This window comes from Carcharhinus amblyrhynchos, chromosome 4, assembly GCF_965287045.1.
Source record: "Carcharhinus amblyrhynchos chromosome 4, sCarAmb.v2.hapA, whole genome shotgun sequence".
NCBI classification, from domain to species: Eukaryota; Metazoa; Chordata; class Chondrichthyes; order Carcharhiniformes; family Carcharhinidae; genus Carcharhinus; species Carcharhinus amblyrhynchos.
This window is the reverse complement of record NC_137327.1, coordinates 106,157,285-106,179,386: the sequence shown is the minus strand read 5'-3', so window position 1 is coordinate 106,179,386 and position 22,102 is coordinate 106,157,285. Positions and strand designations below refer to the sequence as shown.

Genomic DNA, 22,102 nt, shown 5'->3' with positions numbered 1-22,102 from the left:
TTTCAAGAAATACTCTCTATCCATTAATCAAGTCTCTTTCATCCATATTAATATATTATTGCAAACTCCATGAATCCTGATCCTATGGGGCACTTTTTGGTAATTACTGTGGGTCTTCTGGAAATCCAAGTTTACTACATCTAACAGCTCCCCTTTACTTGCCCAACTAGTTAACTCCTCAAAAACTCTAATAAGTTTACTTACTTTAATTTCCCATTTGTCAAGCTGTACTAGCTCTGTTTAATCATGCTATGACATATTAAGTGCATTGTTAAGACTTTCTTAATAATTGATTTCAGCACTTTCCTGCTGACTGATGTCAGATTACTGGCCTGTAGTTCTCATTTTCCCTCTTTCTCATTTATTGAATAGCAATATTACATTTGCTAATCTGTAATCTGTAGCAATAACAAAGGAACTAGGGAATTTTGGAAAATCAAAATGAGTGCATATACTATTCTTGCAAAGAAATTCATGTCTTTTACTTCGAAGACAGACTCAAAGAATTTTACAATGTCTCTGTTATTTCCTCATAACTTCTCCAGGTCCCCTGCATGTATATCTTAAGGTTCTTTGACCTCTTTTCATTTTCTTATTCCATGGGATATGGGTGATGGTGGCAGGGCCAACATTTGTTGTCCATCTCTAATTGTTCTTGAGAAGGTTTAAGTGAACTGACTTCTTGAATTGCTGCAGCTAATGTAATATGCATCCACATTGCTGATGAGAAGGGAGTTCCAAGATCTTGACCAAACGACAATAAAAGGTCAGTGACACATTTCCAAGTCAGGACGGCTTGGGACTTGGAGGGAAACTTGGAGGTGGTGCTATTAGCATGCATCAGCTACCTTTAATCTTCTAGGTGGTAGATGTTGCAAGATTGCAAGATGTCATTGAAGAAGGCTTGGCAATTTGCTGGTTTATTGCTGGTACTGACTGCTGCACCTGCACATTAGATGTGGAGGGAATTAATGTTCAAGGTGGTAAGCTTTTCTTTTTTGTTTTATAGATTCGTAATTACTTTCCCATTTTGTATCAGAAAGCTACAATTAACAGTACATTTTTTAATCCATTTTTATATTTCTGGACTTCTTATTGTCATCTTTTTTCCCCCTTTAAACAACTTTTTTGATCACACTTTGCTGATTTTTAAGAGTTTCCCATTCCTCCGACTTACTCTTGTTCCTTGCAACATTATAAATATTTTCTTCTAATCTTGTACTATCCTTAACTTCCCTAGAAAGTCACAGATGCATCTTTCTTATTTTTTTTGTTTTTTTTAATGGATGTCTTTTAGTTGAACGTTTTAAATAACTTATTAAAATATTTCTCGCAATGTTTCAATCACCAATACTCTTTTTGGTTTTTTAAACAATTAACTTTAGCCAGCTCCCCACTCATACCGATGAAAATCTTACGCTTGTCTAGGCATTACAATGCTACACTTTAAAATCATTCATATCCAGAGTTATGGAGGAAAGTGTCAGCAAGTCGGAAAGCAGATATATATTTTGGCTGCATTTTAGCTTAAAGTTTATTTATTAGTGTCAGAAATAAGCTTACATTAACACCACAATGAAGTTACTGTGAAAAATCACCTAGTGGCCGCACTCCGGTTCCTTTTTGGGCACACTGAGGCAGAATATAGCATGGCCAATGCACCTAACCTGTGTCTTTCAAACTGTAGAAGGAATCCAAAACACCCAGAGGAAACCCACGCAGACATGAGGAGAAACTGCACACTCCATACAGATAGTTAGCTGAGAAATTAATCGCTCCTTGGTGCTGTGAGGCAGCAGTGCTAACTACTGTGCCACCATGCCGCATTTAAAAATTCTGGGAAATGGGGTGATTATACAATCACCAAATAAATACAGATATGGAAGGCTTTTCTGCTTATCACAACTCTTCCATCCAGAAAACATAAATTATTCATCATAACAACTAACTCTCCTCATATTATTCCCATATGACCATAGGACCGCAGAACCCCTACAGTGCAGAAGGAGGCCATTCAGTCGATCGAGTCTGCAGTGATTACAATTCTACTCAGGCCCTATTCCTGTAATCCTACATATTTACCCTGCTAATCTCTTGACACCAGGATCAATTTAGCATGGCTGAACAACCTAATCCGCACATCTTTGGACGGTGGAAGGAAACCAGAGCACCCAGAGGAAATGGGGAGAATGTGTAAACTCCACACAGACAGTGACCCCAGGCTGAAATTTAACCCAGGCTCCTGTGAGGCAGCACCTTATGTGTTTACTTCTACTTCCCAACCCTAATGTTCGTTCAACGTATTGATCTCCCTTTGGCTGAAGTAAGGGCTGACATCAGTCAAAACTTGCCCTTCACTGATTTGAATCTTTGCTGCCTTGTCTTGAAATAATATTCTTGATTTACCTTTGTTATAGTATTAACAAACTTATAGACCTCAACAAAGTCCACAATTCTCAAGTCATTCCTTATAACTCAATCATCTGATGCTAAGGATTGGACAGGTGTATTTTCTCTGCATTATCTCCAAATTGAATACCTCTTTGATGTTTCAGTAATGAAATAAAGATGGAATACTCTGTGTGGTCTGACCAGATAACGACGTTGAAAGGCTGCATGGGGAAACAATGGTAATGCAGGATCAGAGAGTAAAAACGTAAAGCAATTACTTGCTCATGTTGTTTAGGACAGTTGTAATTAACAGAAAGAAAAGGCAAGGACAAGAACAAGACACTAAATTATCAAACACATCCCTCCAGTATTCCAATTCATGCAGCCCAGCATCTAATTAGATTTTGAACTCCCTGAATGTTAGCTTATTTCAAACTTTATTTGCGAAGATTAGTTTTAAGTTTACTTTCACTAATAAATATACTGTACATCCATTCATATATAGTTTAAAGCAATTTTATAGATTCACATTTGCTATGCTACTTAATAGTTTTTACACTTGCTCGGAGTCCTGCCCCACAACCTTCTGCCCTCCTCATCTGTTGCTTCAGCTTCTTTGACCTGCTTTGTTTTTTTTTATTCATTGTGGGTGATGGTGGCAGGGTCAGAATTTGTTGTTTGCTCCTGAGAAGGTGTTAATGAACCCTCCTCTTGAATTGCTGCAGCTGGTATAATGTGGGTGCGTCTACAATACTGTTAGGAAGAGAATTCAAGGATCTTGACCAAATGACAGCCGAAGAACTGTGAAATATTTCTAAGTCAGGATGGTTTGTACTTAAGGGTAACTTGCAGGTATTCCAATGCACCTGCTGCCCTTGTCTTTCTAGGTTGTAGAAGTTGCAGATTTGCAAAATGAGATTGAGGAAGGGTTGGAAAGTTGCTGCAATGCATCTTGGTTGAGGAGTGAGTGAATGTTTATGGTGGTAGATGGGATGCTGATCAAGTGATCTGCTTTGCACTGGATGTTAAACTTCCTGGAGGCAATTTACCAACTTTCCGCACTTGACACAGATCGCACTGATCGCGGAAAATAACATGCAGACCTAAAAGGATAGTCACTCTCGCTTCATCTTTGTGGACCAGCTCTTTTGTCCATATTTGAACTAAGGCTGTATTGAGGCAAGGAGATGAGTGGCCCTGGAGGAACCCAAACTGAGTGTCAGTAAGCAGGTTATTGCCAAGCAACTGCCACTTGATTGCACTGTTGATGATGACCCCTTCCATTATTTTACTGATGGCAAAGAGTAGACTGATGGGGCAGCAACTGGCAGATTTGTCCTACTTTTAGTGTACAGGATATTCCTGGGCAATTTTCCATTTGCCACATAGATGTCAGTGCTGTAGCTGCACTGGAATAGCATTGTCAGAGGCACAGCAAGTTCTGGAGCACAAGTCTTCAGGACTATTGCCAGAATATTATCAACGTCCATTGCCTTTGCAGTATCCAGTGTCTTCAGCCACTTCCTGATATCACTTGGAGTGAATCAAATTGGCTGAAGACTGGCAACTGTGATACTGGGAACCTCCGAAGGGGGCCAAGATGGATGATCCACCCAACACATTTGACTGGAGATTGTTGCAAATGTTCCAGCTTGTCTTTTACACTGATGTGCTGGGCTCCCACATCATTTAAGAGGGGAATGTTTGTGGATCCTTCTCTTGCATTTTGTTCTTTATTGTCTACCACCATTCATCATAGGATATGGCTGGATAGGAAGTCTAATCCATGATTGTTTAGCCTTGTCTGTCACATGCAAGTCCTGTGTTGTTGCTTCACCAGGTTGGCACCTTTTCATAGCATGCCTGTTGCTCCTAACATGATCCCCTCTAATCCTCTGTAAGAACAAATATTGATCATCTAGGTTGCATGTTATGGTAATCAGGGACATGCCTGACCATGAGATTACAGATTGTGATTGTGATTGAATTCAATGATGTTGCTGTTGATGGACTAAAGCACTTCAAGAATCAAGTCTCCACAAGAATTGCACAGTGATCACTCCCACCAATACTGTCTTGGACAGATACATCACTGGTGAGGACCAGATCAAGTTGTTTCCCTCTCTACCTGCTGTAATGGCGATGTCTGGAATATTGACTTAAAAGTAATTCAGTGGGTATAACTAAGTCAGACTGCTGCTGGACTAGTTTACGGGACACATTTCCTAATTTTGCCACCTCTCCAGATGTTTGTCTGGAGGGCAATCGGAATCATATATTAATGGTGTGCTTTTGTTGTTTTTAGTGCCTGGGTCCGTACTGAGTGGTTTGTTTGATTTTATTATTTTCCAACTTTTCTGCCGAGATTTTATGCAACTTAGTGGTTTAATTACTTGGCAACGAATTTGTGTGTGAGTGTGCATGTGTGGGAAGAGGCCAGATCAGATAAGAACAGACTTCTTTTTCGTTTTTATTCCGGTTCAATCAAATCAAGTCCAATTCAGAGTCTCAACAAGTTGAGACATTCCTGATCCAAGCTGACAAGACAGGGCTCTCACCTCCTGTCTCGGGTTTGATCTACATGATCCAAGCTGAGTAGAGTAGGCATAGCACCTCCATCAAGGCTTGATCTCATTGCATCTTAGCCGAAAGGCCGAGATGCCGCTTTTAAAAATTGCTTCAATTGAAACTAAAATTTAACCTAATGACTTCAAGCAAGTACAGCATGTCAATACTACACTTGATCTTAGCCAAAAGGCCGAGACGCGAGCAGCCAGATCAGATAAGGATAGATCTCCTCAGATAAGGACAGATGCAATGCTAAACCATATGAGGACATCTGGAGGAGGCTGAGTTGAATGACCCACTTCACACTTTTGGCTGGAGATTGTCGCAAATGGTTCAGCCTTGTCTTTGCACTGATATGCTGGGCTCACCAATCATTGAATGTATGTGGACAACCTGTTTTCAGGATCAACACATTTCTGGGACTGTGACTATTAAATTCCATATTTATTCATTAGTTGAATTCAAATTCCTCCACATGTAGGATTTGAACCTGTGTCTCTGGAGAATTCATCAGGAACTCTGCATACTAGCCCTGTGATGTTACCACATCTGCTATCATTCCTGTTTGCCCCTCTGCACCTTGTTGCTGTGAGGGGGGAAAACTGAAAAGGGAAATTGCATCTTCAGTACAAAAACTAATCTCAAGCAACACATAGAATTGTGAGATTGAGTTTAGGTGGGGCATAAATAGACAATGACAGATCAATCATTCACCATAAACCCAAACCAATTTTCATTCTATTGACTTCAAATGGAAAATGGAGTCAAGCGTGATGTATAACACGGCTGATTCACTACCTCCTGTTTCTCAGCCGCCGAAGTGGAATAATCCCATAATTTTATAATAAAGCAACAATATCATCATGCAACCATAACAGAGTTTACAGCAAAGCAATGGTTTGCAGAAATATAGATAACAATATACAGAATTGAATAATGTAGCACACATGCAGACTGATACCACAATTCCTTTGGGGAAATGGCATGGCGACATCTCGGTAGAACGAGTAATGAAGGCAGCAATTGTCTTGAGCAAAAAATAAGATGTCACATTGGCATAGTGGAGTACCAGAGTAAAAGAGTTATGCCAGAGTAGTAGAACTTGGATGGTGTTGCAATGTTCTCGGCGGAGGTTGTCATGGTTCTATGATAAAGATGGATGCTGCTGTGCTGAAATGGAGATGGACACAGAGGAGAAGGACAACAATAATGGCAACATTGGTGTGACTCAAATGTGTGGGAGTGGGGGGTGGCACTTGTCTAAGGTAGGGAGAATAGCATATTGCTGTAGATGAGAAGGCGGAAGCCATGAGGCATGGGCTGTGAGAGAAGAATCTACCAAAGCTTTGATAGTGAACTGAAAACAAACATTGTATTAATTTTTGATCACAGTTTAAATTTTTTTAAAAAATATCAATGACAAATGATAAACCCAAGATGTTCCCTACCAATTTATCTGGTTAATTTTCACCAACAGTAACAAAAGGGATATCTTCAGGTCTTTTAAAAACACAGGTTAACAAAACTAGACTGAACATGTGAAAATCACTTGAAAGAATGGTTAATTTCAGAGTGGAACTTTGCCATGAGATATGAATGTCTTTGTGTAATGTTTCTTTTGGTCTAACTAGTAGCCATGGGTATGAAGGGGCCACAATCAGTACCAGTCCCTTTTGTGTCAGATAACCCCCAAAATCACAATGTAGAAACGAGCTGAAACATTGTAAACATAAGCAACAAGTTCAGTGATTCAAACTGGCATCTGCAATCGACCAGTGTTGACCCTGTAAAGCGAGACTTTCAAAAATTTTTTTTTGAACAAAAGCAAGAAAAAGGAGAAGCTCGGGTTTGATGAGTGAAGAATTTAACATCAATCATGACATACACGTCCATGGAATCACATCATTTATTTTGCAAAACATATTGAACAGGTGAATGGAAAATGACATTAAAAAGCCATGACTTTTTTTAATAATCTTTAAATGACAGTTCACAAGTAATTAATGAATCTGCAAACCCAATTTAAAAAAATGTACAAACCAAATATCTATTATTAACCCTTAAAGGACTGAAATAGCACTACTTGTTATACCTCCTTTAAAGCATACAAGGATTCTATTGTGGATTCCAAGGATTGTTGTATTTAAGGTCAGCTTGCTATTAATTGCCATATTTTCTCCCATGTTACCTGATAGTGCCGCAAGTTATTGCCACGTTTGTTCATTGTTACTTTTCTTTTACATATTTTCCTGCATATATTTTTTTTTTGGTCATGCTAGTCCAACCCCCTCAATGTATTATAGTATTCCCCAGAAACTTTTGAACAGGTATCAATAACAATTAAAATGGCTAAAGATATGTCAGCCTTTACTTCAAGGGTCCTGGAATACACAGAGGTGAAAGTTATGATATAATTGTTTAAAGCTCTGGTTAATCCCTATTTCGGGCACTGCACTGAGTTTCAGGCATTGTATCTCTGGAAAGTGACCTTGGAGGAGGGCAATGCTTAATCACTGAAGTGATGCTGGGGCCGAAGGAATAAAATTATGAGGGTAGGTTGCATAGACTAGTCTTATATCCCCTAGTGTATAAAAGAATAAGGAGTGGTCTAATTCAGGTGCTAAACGTGATCAAATAGATTATTGGGTTCGCTGGATTCATAGAATTATAGAATTCCCTACAATACAGAAGAAGGCCATTTGGCCCATCTACCACAATCCCATCCACACCCTTTCCCCTTAATCTCATGCATTTATTTTAGTTAGTGTCAGGGGGACTAAGGGGCAATTTAGCATGGCCAATCCACCTAACCAGCAAACCTTTGCACTGGGGGAGGAAACTGGAGTATCCGGAAGAAACCCTTGCAGACATGGGGAGAATGTGAAAACTCCAACACAGGTAGTGACCCAAGCCGGGAATCAAACCTGGGTCCCTGGTGCTGTGATGCAGCAATGCTAACCACTGTGCCACCCCTCCCAGCTCCCCCCCCGCCCACCACCGATGGAGAGCAACCATCTTTTTGGTGAAGCTGGGCCAGGAAGGGACACAATCTTAAAATTACATCTAGGGTTGATGTCAGGGAGCAGCAGCACTTCTTCACACAAAGGAACTCTCTCCCCTAAGTAGATGCCGAGGCCATTTCAATTGAAAATGTCAAAAATAAGATTGATGAACTTTTGAGAAGTGTATTAAGAGTAATAAAACACAAGTGGGTGAATAGAATTAAGCCACAGATCAGCTCTGATCTAATTAAATGGTGGAAACAGGCAGAATAGCCTACTGCTGTTCGTACCACAAACAGTAACGTCTCCTTGAAGCAGCCTGAACAATTATTGCGCATGGCAACAGCTCTGTGTGACAGCAAGCTTTCTCAGCCTGGAACGGGGCTCTGAGAAAGCTCCATTCTGTGGGAATGAAACACTGCCACACCACCCAATTCACGCATCCACCGCCCCTCCCGACCCCTTCCCTTCACAGTGGACAGATTGGCAAGTGGCAGCACTGACATGAATACAGCGGATCAGTGGAAAACAGGAATGGTTTAGGTACACAGCTTTAACCAGTGTAAACGCGTACACTTGGCTCCCCGTTTTCCCTGCAGAGACGACCACGTGCAACATTGGTTAATCTTACTGTTGCCAAAGATGGAGAAGGAACTTAAGTAAAAAATACAGCATGAGAAAAATAAGGGGAGGGGTATTAAAACATTAATAATTACTGCAGCCAATACATTTCCTTTTGTGGTACAAGGTCCTCAGTCTAACCTGGTGCTAACTTTTACTAACATTTTCCAAGCCAGCAGTACGATTCTGCAAAACGTTTGCAGGTCAATACAAAACGCAGTGAATAACATGGACACCCATTTCACCCCCTCCCCACGTAAATTCTGCAAACAGTCATCAACCTACAGGTAACTTATCAGCAAAGTCAGTTCTGGAAGGGTTAACATTGTCCATTGTTAACATGCAATTTCAACTGCAATGCTTTGCACAAATAATAACAAATATTCCTATATCCTAAAGCTACCAGCACTATCAAGAAATACTTAAAATTATTCAACGAGACTGATTTTATTTTAATGCTTTTCCATCATTCGGTGATTAAAGTAACTGCTTAATTAGGTGGCGCTCTTTTGCACACTGTAACTGCCTGTGATTTGAACAGATTACCGTGAAACAACATTTGACAAATTACAAAGCCACTTATACCCTCTGAGCACATAAACAGCACAATAAGCTTTCCCCATAATACCCATTTTAGGTGCAAAAAACCCCACATCTAATATACATAGCAACTTCCATTGTTTTACAAGCAGTCATCATACAGCAGATTTAATGCAGTTTTTTTACAGCTTTGAGTGACTAGTTAGCTAACTCTACATACAGTAATTCCAAACAAAACTCCATAAAGTCTTTATGTTCTTCTTTCCTTTGCTAAATGCATTCTTAGATTGTCATGTATCCAGAGTGCCTGGAAATTGTGCACGTTACCTGATTTAACATAATAACAAAAAAAAGAGGCTTCTTTCATTTACGTCACAACATAGTAGCAAGCCATTTGGTATTAAATCTGAATTTCTGGGTGGAGAAGGCAGTTCTTCAATTCTTCAGTGTAATCCGCAGGTACAATTCAAGGGTCAGTAGCAAACACTGCCCACTTCTCTCATCTGTTATGTGTTGCAGCATTCCTGAAATGGCCCTAGAAGATTCAGTTGTAAGACATAGTAATGCTCTATAGAATTGAACAATATCTCTTGTAGAAGCTGATAAGATTTGGACTTCTATAGGATTTTAAGCAGAATATCCCATAAGATTCTTTAATAAGAGCAATCTGTACTTCAATCTAATTCAGAAATCAAACGTACAATATAGAAATAGTATATCAGATAACTTCTAATTACCTATAAGTATATAAGCTTTTAAGTATAAAATGTATATACATTTTCATTACATTGACTTCAATCTACTCTACATATTTAGTATAGAGCTGTACACACAACAGCATTCGATCCTTTCAAGTTAAAAACAAGACCAACTTTGTAAAGAATAAATATAGTTTTAGGTGACTTGGTAGCATGGGGGTAGAACACCAGGTACAGTGGCTTTAGATACCTGGCTTGTTTGTTTCCCAAATTTGCTTGTCACTCTTATTAAGATGGGTCCCTGGATGGAGTGCCTTTTTACTGTGAGGTTGTGCACCTATTTCAGGGAGGCACATCGTTGGGAGGGCTGGTAAAACTCGACAGTGTCAGTTCTCCTGCTGCAAGTGTTTTGTCTCTTCCCTGATCAGAGTGGCAGTGACACAACTTGTAGCAGTCATCCACAGCTGTCCTGTTCTTTTGTTTTTTTTTTAAATGATTAATGCGAATCATCACTTCGCCGAGAAGTGGGCTCTCCTTGTACTGCAGAGCACTACGGAATTCCAGCTTACTGATATTGGTACTGATCAAGAGTGACAAGGGTAAAACTGGCTTAAAAGATCAGCGAAAGTAAAACTGATAGTATTTATACAGTCTGCATTCTTGCTGGCATTTTCAGATTAGTGTCTAACATCATTAGCTCCAGAAAGAAAAAGATGATTCTGGCTTGCCACTGAACTTTGGTGTGATACAATTGCCCACAAAAATTCAATCCTGAAAATATACCCCTTTGCCATTCTGCAACACAAACATTTCCTGCGAGTGTTTGTAACATAACGGCGCAGAGAAGCTGCCGATAAACGGCTTTATACACTACTTGTTTGGAAGGCCTGCCTTACTAAAGGTATACAGGTGTTAGCAAATGTGTGATACTGCAAAGCAGGCTCATCTATTTTGATGTGTAAGCTCAACATGGACTAAAAGCAGCGACTATTTACATCTTCCCAAACATTGCATGAGGTGTTTTTTTCCCTAAAGCTGGTGCTCATGGACATAGGGGGAGCTGCCGCCTGACACTGCCCCCTGTTGGTTTGGCGTAAAGTTTGCCAGGGGAATGACCTTCACAGGATCCTCGTTGCTGCAGTGTCTCTCCGAGCTGCTGTACAACTGCTGCCTGCCGCTGCCTTGGTTTTTGTCAATGTCATCCTTGTTGCTAGCTCTCCCCAGAGTGTGCCTCCCCTCTGACCTGCCACTTTTGCCCCAGTTTTGCTGAAATCCGATCGACGGCAGGGGAGGGTTAGGCTGCTGATATTGGGTCAGCGATGGGGGCATCCAGCAGTTGTCAGAGTGACCGAGGACGAGGCACTCCTGCGTACAAGTCTCCGAGGCTTCAGCCAGCGCTTTCTGAAGAGACACCTCGACACCTGCAACACAAGCACAGATACATAATGAATCAGTTTAGCAGATCCATGGGGAATAAATGTATTTTACTAATTTGTACAGGAAAGTGTCAGTAAAATCATTTGTTCAAAAACAGAAAAGGAAAGTCCTTATCATAATATTTGAACATTGTGCAACGAGACAACAAGATAATTTAATCGTGCTTTGTGCCACCAAGAACCCATTGTTATGTCAGGTTGAGATTAGGCTGCGCTACATCACTTGGTGTTTACATTTACAGATTTGCAGTAACACCCAAGTGTCTGCTCATATCATTTACATTTGTCGTGCTTTGGTGTCAGTTTTAATCAATCTTGCATTTGTTATTTACATATCTACTTGCCACGGTGCCTGACAGGTTCTGGGACCAAGGTCATTCAAGTTAGCAAACCCGGCCCATCCACTCTAATTAGCAGAATCACAGTTACATGAATTAAACACAAACTAGACAGAAGATACTGCTTCAAGTGTGGTCCGAAAAATGAAATGGAGATGCCACTAAAAATTTACCTAAGAATGAACACATTCAGACATTTGGCAACTTAATATATGCCACAGAATTATATCAAATTTACAGTATAGAAACAGGCCATTCTGCCCAATGGGTCCATGCCAGTGTTTAAATGCCATGGAAGACTCCTGCCATTCTACCACATGCAACCCAATCAGGAGATCTTTCTACTCCTCCTGTACTTACCGCACCACTCTGTAAATTCACCTATACTTTTTGCCTCAACTACTTCACGTGGCTGCAGGTTCCACATTCTAAACACTTTTAGAATGTGGAACCTGCAGGAAATGTCTGCCCAGAGTGCTGCAAAGCTGTGTGGAACTCATTGGTTTCACAGCTGCCTTTCTAGCTCGATCAAATAGCACTCTCTGCAATTTTCGTGTGCTGGTGAGGATTACACAGCTGGCTGAGGGAGCACCTATTCTCGCCCCCCTGATCTCAAAGTTAAAAGCATCCACTCGCTTCTTCAACGGATATCAGGACATCCTATGGGGACTTCTCCAACCCTCATACTTAGAAGGCAACACACCCCCGCCACTGTAAAACCAGGATATGCCCCCCATCCCTATTCCCCACCATAAGGCTACATGAAGAGCCCAGGTTAACACTGCCAGGGTGGCAGGGGGAATGCCAAGGCATTGCCCTGCCATGTTTCTCACCACCCGGAGGCTATACTCACTTCCGCACGCCAGGAGTGGTCGTCATGATTTGTTTTCCTTTTCAAAGACCAGCAGTGCTTTTCGCCGACAAGACATCACATTGGTGGGGTAATGGAGGGGAGTATCTAACCACCTTGGAAGCAATATCATTAAGCCATATAATAATATTATAATCCATTTAAATTCATGGAAATTTGCTTCACTCTCTCTCTCGGCATGAACTTGATTACACTGCTAGCAGAGGATGGGGAAGATCTCAAACTGAGGTCTCGCTGCCGTTATGAATCTCCCATGAAAGTTAGCAGCCATTATGGGATTTGCGCCAGTGGCAAATGGATCTTGAGAATCGCGCTCTTTAAGTAAACAAGTTTTAATTGAAATCATTATTAGATTTACCCATGGCAACCTTACAGTTATGACTCTTATATCCAATGCCTGTGGAGCTTACTGGCATGATTTCAACACTGAATTTTTTTTTCCCTCTTTGTTGAAGGCACTTCCCTAGGCTGGAATGAAGGTGTCTGCCAAGAGTACCATACTCAACAGTCCATTCCGCAACCAGCAGGCTGGGCAATACGAAGATAGATAGACTTTGGACTTAACAAGCAAGTCTGATTGCATCTATGGTCAATACATGGACTATCTAGCGTCCACTTGACTTTTCATCTTTAAATGTTTGAAATGCAGCAAGATGATTTTTGAAATTGTGACAAATTAAACTTCCAACCAAAGAGAAAGGAACATTTCACAAATGACAAGGTTTGAGAAAACAAAGCTCACAGTAGCTGCTCATGCTTCAGCAATGAATAACCTGAAGCGAAGGAATAGGAACATGAAACAATTATCCTTTCTAAAATTTCTAACTAATTATTTATAACTGCTTTTGAAATCAAGTTGCTTTAGCTGGTGCAACCTTTATGTTTACACCAAAAATAATTGTGATACACATCACCCTGTGATATTTACGCCATTGGAAAATCACAGATGTTTGAATCCAGGTGCCGGGGCCAGACAGCAGCATATTGCCATTAGGTCATCATGCTGGCATCACCTGTGGAGACAAGTGCTGTTTACCCTGTGCTAATGGCAGCATTATTCCAAAAGACTCAGTTAGACAGGGGGAGAGTTATTGGGCTACAGTTGCCCAGTTTGTAATGCTTTCTCTAATAATATATGACCTTGAGTCCAAACTGCAAGTTGTCATAATGTGCTTGGTTCCTCAGGCCAGTGTAACATGAGCAGAGCTGCATGAGGAGATGTCAAGAGCCAGATGACCTCCTGTGGCGTTACACAAGGACAAAAATAAATTAGGTCTTGAAAGCCTCTCTGAGTGTAACTGCCCCTCTGATTGTCAAATTCTGGTTCCCTCCATCTAGTTATTTTTTATTTGAATTCCAATCCCTCTATCTTCTTCTTTTGTGTCTCTGTATTTGCCCATAAGATGCTCGCACAGTAAAAATCAAAGGGAGGCATCAATGTGAGTGGCTTGAAACAAAGAATTGTTTGAATGACGGATGAGAAAAAAACAAAATCAACATAATGATTGCAATCAAGCACAAATCATTCTGTAATAAAGTTCCAGGCTACAACATACATGGAAAAGTGCATGTTACCACAGGACCACAGTATCCCTGAGTGAGCGTGTCACACCGCCAGAACCAATGCCTCTGGGTAAAAGTTACTTGCCGTTCCTAAATGTCATGGGGATGGGAAGCAACTTGACAAAAAATTAATCAATGGCCATTATATCTCACCAATGGGGAAACCCATGGGATTTTACACTTCACCTAAAGGAAACAATTTTAATCTATTCTGCCAGTTCAGAATTGGGTGCATTGTTGGGTTTTGCACCTCACCCAATTTTATTCCCTATTGAAATCAAGCAGCTATATTGGACAAGGTGTGAAACTAGAGTTCATCTGATCTGGTTTGATCCCCTCCTGGAGAATTAGGTTCAAATTATCTCCTCCAGTTTTGAAGCGCTCAGAAAAGATTTTTCACCAACAAAGAGTGCTGTAAAAAATGGAGCAAATAAGTGTTATGGACAAGAGGGAGGGATGAATTTAAACAGCCCGGATTTCTCCTCTCACTACCCATCTATGTTCCAAACCTATATGAATAAGTCCCAAGCAAACACGAGTTAAGATAAAATAAGAGGGTTGGTTTATTTCACACACACTCATGCACAAAACACAGAAATGGAGTTTTGCAAGCCCTGTCCCTTTTGCACTCATGTAATAAATGAGGGATAAGAAAAGTAAGGGAAAATCCTGATTAAAAAAATGAGTCAAAGCATTCAGTGAACTTAGAATCTAAAGTCCAATGGTGTACTCTTTCACATAGTAGTAGGCTAACTGTTGTAGACTGATTTGTCTTTCCAGAAGCAAAGACTTCCATGATGGAAGATGACACATATTTGTTTTGTTTTGAAGGCACATACACTCAAGTTCCAGTTGTGCACTGTATATATGAGGACCAGACAATTGTAAATCTGGGCATCAACTCTTTCTGCTGCAGCCTGTGAAATGGTGAAATGGGAGACACCACAGACAGCTGCCTGGAGTCCTGCCTCTCTTTGGAATTGAGCAGTGACTGTTCATAAAATGCAAAGTAGTATAATTAAAGGAGTTCAGACAGGTTAAGTATCAGTCATGTGACAGGGTGGTTTCAGGTTGAGTTATTTGGCTAACGCGGACCCCGATTGAAACTCATTGTGTTTTGGAGCGGGTAACAGTGGGGCCAGGAACATCACATTGGAGATTAGGAGTCACGAACAGCTGACTGGGGCAGACAACACATCTGCTAAACCATTGCAATGGCTTAGATGGAATATTTATATGATGCAAGGGATGTTACCTTCCAGGAAATGTGGGTGCTAACCTCTGTTCGCTTTCAAACTGCTCAAAAACCTCCAGAAGACAACATTTGACCAGCTGCAACCATTTTATTAGCTTCACAAATGTCCATTTTGAAAAACAGAGAACAGAAAAAACTTTATAAAGTATCAGGCTGACACGGATATCTTTTCTTCCTGTCTCTTGGCCAACATACGGGAAATAAGTAACAAAATAACAGCTTTGTGTGGACATATGAAGTTAATTTTAAGGGAATTTCTAAATATTTTCTCAGGGATGTAGAATATGTCAAAAATGATTTAATTTTATGAAAAGATAATTACCAGTAATAATAATGTATACCTATCTGCTTATCCCAAATATATATGTTTAATATGCATGTGAACAAGCTTTCATTCTCCTCTGAAAATAAACTTTCTGAAAGAATATTGTGAATGATAAGGCTAACAAGAAGCTGTTGAAAGCACTTTGATCGAGACAAAAGGTGACATGAGCATTTCTAACAAAGCAGACTGTAGCGGAGTCTCCATTATCCACAGACAGAGTATGGACTCCTGATGGATAATGAAAATTGGTGGATAATTGAGAGTCTCTGAATTTTCCCCTTTGCATGTATGGCACAGCAAGGTATTAGAAACAAACTGAGCCTAGACAACAAAGGAAACATTGTGCCTTCTTTTTGATTCATCAAGGAAAGGGAATGAAGCACAAACGCCAAAAGTGGCTGTGCCAGTAAATAGTGTCTGTCACTAAACTGTCTCCTCCAAAAGTTCTGGCGCATGGTCAGGGAGCTGGATAATTAGAACGTGAATAATAATCAGAACACTGTGTAAATAGAAACAATACCTCAGGGTCGCTTCAGTTAGGAAATAAATATTAGGATGCCAGTACAATAATGTTCTTAAATAGCCTCAAATCTGCACTGAAGAGACTACGCTTTTAATAGCTTCACATTTCCATTAACTACACAATGATTTGATAACATTTATAATCAGAAAGGAAGTTGAGCTGTTTAATATTTGCTGTATGTACCAACTCTTGTGCATTGGTTTTTGCATGCAGCATTGTTTTATGGCTCTTTTCATCTGTAAATGTGATGAAAATTTGAAAAGAAATCAATGTGAATTGCATGAACTGAAGGGCTATGATCAGTAAGAATTCTAAAAAGCCCATGCATTATACATAACCATTAGAGCAGAGATCTCTCGCAAAACAACAGCTCCACTGCCCTCATCATATATTACAGAGACTTCATTCTAGAATAAAAATGAAACAGTACATTCTTTTCTAAAGGAAAACCTTAATATCATTGGGCAATTTGAATTAATAAAACCTACACTTTTGCCAACAAAGCAGCCATAGTATAAGGGGAAAATAAAATCAATATGTCTTAATTTGCATAACATACATAGGTAGCAGCAGGGAAGTGAGCCTCTCCTGGAAGTTAACACAGACATTTTCTCCATGGAAATGAAATGAGTAAGACTGTTCCCGTCCCTTTTCCTAGCCTTTGTCAAGTTTCTCTATGTAATATTGATGCTGATAGCCTTCCCCAGGGAATAACATCACATTCATCTACTTCAAAGACAGAATTAACCAATTCAAAAGGATTTTATTCAGGCTTAATGTAGATGTGCCTCATGAGTTACACTTCACCTTGTGCAGCACTGGGGTTGGACACCCTTAGGAGATTAGGAATGAAGTGAAAGACAAAATTAATTCTACATGTCAAAAATGCTAATGGTTTAGGCCCCTATTGTCAGCATAAATACAAAGGAACCCTGAAAAGTGTCACAAAAGTCTGAACTAAAACGTGTGACATTTGGTTAAGATAATGAAAGTTTTTGATGGTGAGAAACATTGATTATGAAATGTGTGGTGATCTCCTGCATTACGCTGAAGGAACACAATGGCAAATAGAGTTCTGAAATCCTAGCCATCTCTGTATCACTCAGTGGAAGGAATTTTAGCTTTAAACAACTGAACAGGTTGGGAGGTTTGAAGGGGGGGGGGGGCGATAAGGGGAATAGGGGGGATGGGGGGAGCAGGACAAATTTGAAGGTGACGAAGGGACTAATTGAAGGTAAAGGGTGAATCCTGGATCGGGGGGGAAGAGGGTGAAAGTTGGTGGGGCATCATGGCAGGAAGGTGAGGTGTCAGAGACAACGTGGAGTTTGGGTGGAAGACTGGGGAACCTGGTAGTGGGAGGATTGGAAGCCTAGTAGGATAAATCAGGGGCCTGGGGCATGGGAGGCCTGGGTCAAAGAGTTGGTGGAGAGATCAGAGGCCTGAGGGGTGGCTGGGGCTCTGGCGCAGAGCTTAACTTCTAAAAGATGAAATTCTTGTCCCAAATCTGTCTCCGACTTGGCCACTTGCTGTGGCACGGTGGCATAGTGCTTAGCATTTCTGCCTCACAGCATCAGGGACCTGTGCTGGATTCCAGAACTGGGTGACCAAATGGAGTTTATATGTTCTCCCATGTCTGCGTGCATTTCCTTTGGGTGTTCCAATTTCCTCCCACAGTCCAAAGATGCATAGTGGATTTGATGGATAGTAAATGCACAGGTTTACGGTGATGGGAGGAGGGCTGGGGCTGGGGTGAGCCTATTTAAGATGCTTTTTCAGAGAGCCAGTGCAGACTCGGTGGGCTGAATAGCCTCTTTCTGCACGGTAGGGATCTTATGATTCTGTCATTCATCGAGGGTTCTGATGCCCCATTAACTGAGACAATAAAGAGGGTGATGATGCTCCCTGTAAGTTATGTACACATGCAGTCTGGCTGCAACCCGCAAGTTATTGTGCAGGCCACTGAGGTTGTTCCAGATACTGAGCATGCAATGGATTTAATGACACCACAGATTCATATAAACGGACTGCACACAACAAAAACAATTTGGAGGGCACAATCATGAGCACGCATCCAACCTTCTCTGAGGAACTGGGCTGGAATGTCAAATACGATAATGAGGCTTTATAATCCAACTTTTCAACTTTAAATTTGGATGGGCAGGTTTTCCAAGTATTACATTTAAGCATGGACTTGATAAATCCTGGAAATTAGTGACCTTATCACTGGCTCCTGGATTCTATCTGTCTGCGGAACCCTTGCCATTGGGCAGCACCCGCACCCAACCTTCCCCAAGAGCACTGTGATCCTCCATCACTTTCCAACATGCCTCCGATTCATTTCACAATCCTTTGATTCTTCTGCTCCAGACACCTGACTTCTTCTCATGCCTCTGACTGCCCCACCACCCCTTACCCCAGGCTTCTAGACTTCTGATCCTGACCTTCAGGCCTCTAGGTCACTTCACTAGACTTTCAGTCATCCTAGTACTGGACACCCAATCCCCCCCATGCAAGTCCCACGTGGTCTCTGACACCTGATCTTCACTCTATAATGCTTCCGCCCCACCAACTTTCACCATTTACGCCCCCTGCTGGGATTGAACCCTGCCTGCTTTGATCGATTACCTTCACCAACCAGTTCCATGCTTCACTCAAAGCCAAGTCTGTCAATCAAGCATGGCTTCTGGACAAGGGACTGGCCAGTGATATCCCATGCACGGACTTCACACAGTGCAAGGGACTCCCAATTTATTGCTGCACAGTGGCACATGATTAGCATTGCGGTCTCACAGCTCCAGGGACCCGGGTTTGATTCCTGGCTTGGGTCACTCTCTATGTGGAGTCTGCATGTTCTCCTCGTGTCTGCATGGGTTTCCTCCAGGAGGTCCAGTTTCCTCCCACAGTCTGAAAGACATGCTGGTTAGGTGCAATGGCCATGCTAAATTCTTCCTCAGTGTACCCATATAGGAAATTGGAACACCCAAAGGAAATGCACGCAGACAGGGGAGAACATATAAACTACATTTGGTCACCCAATTCTAGAATCCAGCACAGGTCCCTGATGCTGTGAGGCAGAAGTGCTAAGCACTATGCAACCATGCCACAGCAAGTGGCCAAGTCAGAGGAAGATTTGGGACAAGAATTTCATCTTTTAGAAGTTAAGCTTTGCGCCAGACCCCCAGCCACCCCTCATGCCTCTGATCTCTCCACCAACTCTTTGACCCAGGCCTCCCACACCCCAGGCCTCTGATTTATCCTACTGGGCTTCCAATCCTCCCACCAACCAGGCTCCCCAATCCTCCACATTGCCTCTGACATCTCACCTTCCTGCCATGATGCCCCACTGACTTTCATCCTCTTCCCCCTCACCCAGGATTGACCCTTTACCTTCAATCAGTCCCTTCCTCACCGGAATGTGGTGCCTAGGAGATTTTCACAGTAACTTCATTGCAGTGATAATGTATGCCTAGTTGTGACAATAATAAACTGGCTTTAAACTTCAAACTTTATTTGGGGGAGCCCAAATCCTAACTTTTCCTAACCCCTGATCTTCTCCTGGCAATTTGGATAAGTAAAACTTAATAAGAACATAAGAAATAGGAGCCGGAGTAGGCCATCTAGCCCTTCGAGCCTGCCCCGCCATTCAATAAGATCATGGCTGATCTGAAGTGGATCAGTTCCACTTTCCAGCTTTCTTCCCATAACCCTTAATTCCCTTGTCTGTCAAAAACCTACCTACCCATGACTTAGATATATTTAGCGAGGTAGCCTCCACCACTTCAACGGGCAGAGAATTCCAGAGATTCACCATCCTTTGAGTGAAGAAGTTCCTCCTCAATTCCATTCTAAACTGTCCCCCGTCTTATCTTGAGGCTGTGCCCTCTAGTCCTGCTGTCCTTTCTGAGCAGGAAGAATCTCTCTACCTCTACCCTATCCATCCCTTTCATTATCTTATATGTCTCTATAAGATCTCCCCTCATCCTTCTAAACTCCAACGAGTACAGACCCAGTCTATTTAGTCTCTCTTCATAGTCCAACCCCCTCATCTCTGGTATCAGCCTAGTGAACCTCCTCTGCACTCCCTCCAAGGCCAAAATATCCTTGCGCAAGTGCGGCGACCAAAACTGCACACAGTACTCCAGCTGCGGCCTCACCAGTGCCCTGTACAGTTGCAGCAAGACCTCCCTGCTTGAACTCTGTTACAGCCAAAATAGCTATGCAGTCAATTTTACTGGTGAAACTTAATCTTCCAGCTGTATATTGCAATAATTGTCCCATTTATTTAGAGTAAGGTGGTGATATGGTACTATTTTCACTGGATCACAGACCCAGGGTAAGGTTCTGGGGACCAGGGTTTGAATCCCACTGTGGCAGACGGTGAAATTTGCATTCAGCTAAAAAAAAAATCTGGAATTGAAACCATTGTTGTTAAAATCCATCTAGTTCACTGATATCCTTGCTTTAGGGAATGAAATCGGTCTACCCGGTCTGGCTTACATGTGCCTCCAGATCTACAGCAATGTGGCTGACTCTTAAATACTGTCAAGCCAGTCAGCTCAGGGGAACTAGCGGTGGACAACAAATGCTGGCCCAGCCAGCAATGACCACATCAAATGAAAAACAAAAGTATCTTTAGAATAGACTGGAAATTAAGTTTAAAAAAAAAATTCCTTTAATGTTACTCAGATTTGTCAGTCAATTTATAATCCACTAATTATCCTGCAATGGACCAAAAGATTGGTTTAGTAGGCAGATAGCATTCAAATTTCTCTCTGTACTCTTTGATGACTCACCAAGCTTAGTCTATCAGTTGTTGAGTCATACGGACCAAGAATACTTAAGATTCAACAACTGGCTTATGCCGGAGTAGTTGATCTTGGCTGAAACATTAGGAAAGGAACAGGAATTGGCCTCAGGCTTAAGTACAGAAAATGACATTTCTCCACATTTACAGATAGCAGAAGAGGGCAGGTTTGGTTTCAGTGAGTGATGTCGTTCCCCCTCCCCCCGTCCTCCGCCTTCCCCGGCTATTAACCCATTCACAATCACCATCAAGGCTCACATGGAGTCAAACTACACAAGGATCTAGCAAGCAACCAACTATGCTGGAAAAGGGAACAGAGCATAGAGTTATCAGCTGCAAAATTCCTCAAGTTGCCAACTTAACTTTGTTGGAAATGAGACGGAAAGCTTGATAAGAGTGTGAACGGTTTCTGCCACACTTCTGATGAGAGGTGGTGCAGTTCCAAGGAAATTCCGGACCACGCTCTCAGGAGGACATAAATCTTTATAAAATTAGTTTTCTGACCTGGTGAACTGCAAATTGCTGACTTTTTTTTAACTTTATGGATAACATTTACTTTATGGATACCTATCCAAAGGGTTGTCTGAAAGTTTCAGTTGATTTTCTCAGTTAATGCATACAAAATGCAAAGATTGAAGTTGATACTGTAGGTGGCCCTTTTCTTATACTTTGAGATGATCATAACAAATGCTTATTTAGTCACTCCTTGAATTTTAGTAACCTGTGATATCCCTGACTCCATAGGAAGAACTAGCACACATGAAACCTGCAAAACATTGTCTAACAAGAACAAAACAAGCAGACTATAAAAATTTCAACATCTGCTTTCCATCATTTTTTATGCTGTCATAATACATACCAGAGTTTCAAGGATCTACTTGCATAAAAGCATTAATACATAGGCTGATTTATATTTGGATTGAATACTGAAGCTAGTTTTAGTTCCCACACATGTTGCGTAATATAATGATCTTGATAAAAGGTTTGGAAGAGAGTTTTGATTTGAATTGATACATTATTGTTACATGTTTACAGTGAGAGGTATTGTTTCTTGCACACTATGCAGGCAAAGCACACCGTACATAGAGAAGGAAAGGAGAGGGTGCAAAATGTAGTGTGACCGTCATAGCTAGGATGTAGAAAAACATCAACAAATAATTCCAAGCG

General features: G+C 41.3%; 1 protein-coding gene and 1 pseudogene across 1 annotated transcript in view; both read right to left on the bottom strand.

Annotated features, from left to right (window-relative positions):
- Positions 1–5,010: 5,010 nt before the first annotated feature.
- LOC145342732 (U2 spliceosomal RNA) lies at positions 5,011–5,161 on the bottom strand (annotated as a pseudogene).
- A 4,877-nt stretch (positions 5,162–10,038) lies between these two features.
- The window catches only part of pcdh11 (protocadherin 11), a 633,690-nt gene continuing 621,626 nt past the window's right edge, over positions 10,039–22,102 (bottom strand). The window contains exon 4 of the mRNA XM_080187718.1: positions 10,039–11,241. Coding sequence (XP_080043844.1) covers positions 10,850–11,241 — 392 coding nt within the window. The 3' untranslated portion in view covers positions 10,039–10,849. The remainder of the gene's footprint in view (positions 11,242–22,102) is intronic.